Here is a 2797-nt window from a genome sequence, read left to right as displayed (position 1 = left end):
ACCGGCAGAGCCACCCGCGCCTCCAGCACCACCAGCACCATCAGCACCACCAGCACCACCGGCACCACCGACCCCCCAGCCCGCACCACTTTTTCTCTTCGTTTTTCAAGAGAAATCGCTTTCTTCTGCGGAGCAATGCCATGCAAAATAGCCAAATAGGTGAGCATTACGCACAAAGAGAGAGAGAAGATTGCCAAAAAGAGAAATAGTGAGCGGAATAGTGAACAGGGAGAGAGTCTCCCAAGGCGGAAAGAGAGAGAGAGCTTTTTCCAGACCCCCTCCCTCTCCGGAAAAGAAAAGGAAAACACCACCGAAACTGGAAAACTCTGCAAATTGTCGGCAAAAATATATAGTAGCCAAGTTTTTGCAGCACAACAAAAAAGCTCTCAATGATTACAACTTACACCAGAGAGAGAGAGGGAGAGATGGCTAGGAAAGAGAGGGAAAGAGCGAGGTAATAGTAAGGCAGAGCGAGGGGGATATAATTTTGACTTGTAATTGAAATTTCATGGATTATTAGTTCACCCAGACAGTATCTGGGTGGATAGTAAAAAACTGTTTGAAAGGAAATCTGTGTGGCTCTTCCATAAAACCATCACACACCCACCCATATTTGAAAACACCCCCCAACCCCACCTCTGGACGCCTTGGAACCAACTGTTGATTGAGGCCACCAAAATAGCTTTGGACTTAGGTTGAGGATGAGGGGATTCCCCGGTTAGGCATTGGAATTTCTGCTCACTTCTTTCGGGTGCTGTGCTGGCCCCACTCCCACTTTAACCCAATCGACGGGACCCCTTCGCAACCCCACCCGAGAAGTCTCTGGTTAATGAAGCGCTTTATTGGACCATCGCCAAGGGCCGAAGAAGAGGTGAATGGAGACCCGACTCACGCTCTTCGCCGGTTTATATGGGTCTTTGTGCCACCAAGTGTTGAAGGTCAGGCCTCGGGGGCCAAAGCCTTTCTGCTTTTTTGGTTTCGGCTTTGTTGAGTGTTTGAGCTGTTATTGCAATAGTAATTTTTGGTAATGAAATCGAAACAAATACCAAAGGTGGCAGTAAATTGGTTTTCAAAACGCTATTCCGAGCAGCATATAAAAAGGCTTAGCAACTTATTCGAGGGTCTACAAAGGTGATGTGATAATAGATTACAAAATGAAATAACTTACTGGCTTAAGACTTACTCAGAGTTCCTTCAATTAGTAGCTCAAAAGTTATTAATATGCTTTCACTGATTCTTGAAATTATATACTAGTCAAACTATTTAAAAACTTATATGGGATGTGGAGTTTAGTAACTCTATCGAACATGTAGTTTTTATTCCTTGCTTGTGTAAAATGATTTCTTTTGTGCCCGTAAATTACAATTTATGTTATGTTATACCGTTTTGAAAAACGAAAGCATTCTAAGCCTTAGAAAAAAATACCCTTAAACAATTCAAGATTACACCAATAACCTGAACCAATTTTAGAAGAACGTCAGATTTTGAGAACTGGACACCAACAAATGCGAAAAAACATTTTTAAATACTTTAAAAATATTTCATGTCATTTTTTATAAAATATAAAGTGAAATTGTAAGACAATAAAAATCTATTACTTTGTAATATTTTGGAAATGTGAATAAATAAACAGTATTATGAATATGCACTTAAAACTATTTTTGATACTAATACATATTTCTCATTTGTTTCTATTACTGTAGTGTTCACAAATATTCTAAGCACAATCCCATAACCAACAGAAATTACAAACATAGAGGTTATCTAGGATCAAATTTAATAAGACAATAACAGAACGTGTCGAGAGCTCGGAAGTTCGTGTGAAAACAAAACCCCATTCTCAACTGATAAGTTTCAAAGCCCCAAAATTTAGTTGCCTCTTGAAGCTGATCGAATTCACATTTGCCGTTTAGAAACAACCGCCGTTTGCACACATTAAAAATGTCTATTTGGAGAGCAATTATCTACTACTTGTACACTCACATTGGGCAATTTCATTGGGAAATCTCCCCGGACCTAACGCAATACCAGCAAATTGGCAACCGATATTTTATCTTCGAGAACGATGTTGAGTTGAGTTGGACTGATGCCGAAAGAGCCTGTCAAAAAAAAGGAGGACACTTAGCGACTATAAAAGACGAGGAAGAGATGTACCACATTGTATATCAAATCGAGGATTTAACATACTACTGGTTGGGCATCAACGATCATGACAATAAAGGCGACTTTATGTCCTTGGCTTCCGGCAAGAAATTCCCTTTTTTGTGGTGGGCGGACTATGAACCAAGCTATACAGACGACAGAAAGAACTGCGTTTCTTTCCTTGATGGCCAAATGTGGCTTAGGGATTGCCATATGCTAAGCAATTTTATTTGCCAGGCAGATAAAGAATTTTAATTACCAAAAAATAAATAAACAAATTTTAAATGTAATTTTATTCTTCACACTATAGTGTTCTTTTTTGAATGTCAGATTGGTCAACATTTTTAAATACTTTGGACTTTATCTAAAAAAACATATATTATATACTCTGACCGGCAAACGAGCAAAATTTCTAAAGTGTCATGTTAGTAACAATTTGTTAGGCGATGAGGACTGCGTTACTACCTTGGTTTTTATCTGGAAATTATTTGCAAGTTAGAAATGTTGAATACTTTAAAACTATATCTATATAAAATATAATTAAAATTGAATTGTAATTACTTGGTAATCTTTTGGATATTTGAATAAACATACAAATATATATTGTGCTATATTTTGTATTTGTTTCTATTTCTATATTCTACGCACAATCCCA

The 2797-nt window shown here is 38.0% G+C and overlaps 1 protein-coding gene across 1 annotated transcript; it reads left to right on the top strand.

Moving 5' to 3' along the window:
* Positions 1-1902: 1902 nt before the first annotated feature.
* LOC123037697 (accessory gland protein Acp29AB-like) lies at positions 1903-2465 on the top strand. Its single transcript, XM_044459412.1, has 2 exons — positions 1903-2267; positions 2453-2465. The coding sequence occupies exons 1-2, from the start codon at positions 1942-1944 to the stop codon at positions 2463-2465; spliced, it is 339 nt and encodes a 112-aa protein (XP_044315347.1). The 5' UTR covers positions 1903-1941.
* Positions 2466-2797: the final 332 nt, after the last annotated feature.

Source organism: Drosophila rhopaloa, unplaced genomic scaffold (genome assembly GCF_018152115.1).
Source record: "Drosophila rhopaloa isolate 14029-0021.01 unplaced genomic scaffold, ASM1815211v1 contig_2, whole genome shotgun sequence".
Taxonomy (NCBI): Eukaryota; Metazoa; Arthropoda; class Insecta; order Diptera; family Drosophilidae; genus Drosophila; species Drosophila rhopaloa.
This window is presented reverse-complemented; position numbering and strand designations above follow the sequence as displayed.

Bases quoted from the DNA above. Each gene is read 5' to 3' on its own strand.
- LOC123037697 (XM_044459412.1), top strand. From the start codon at position 1,942: ATGTCTATTTGGAGAGCAATTATCTACTACTTGTACACTCACATTGGG.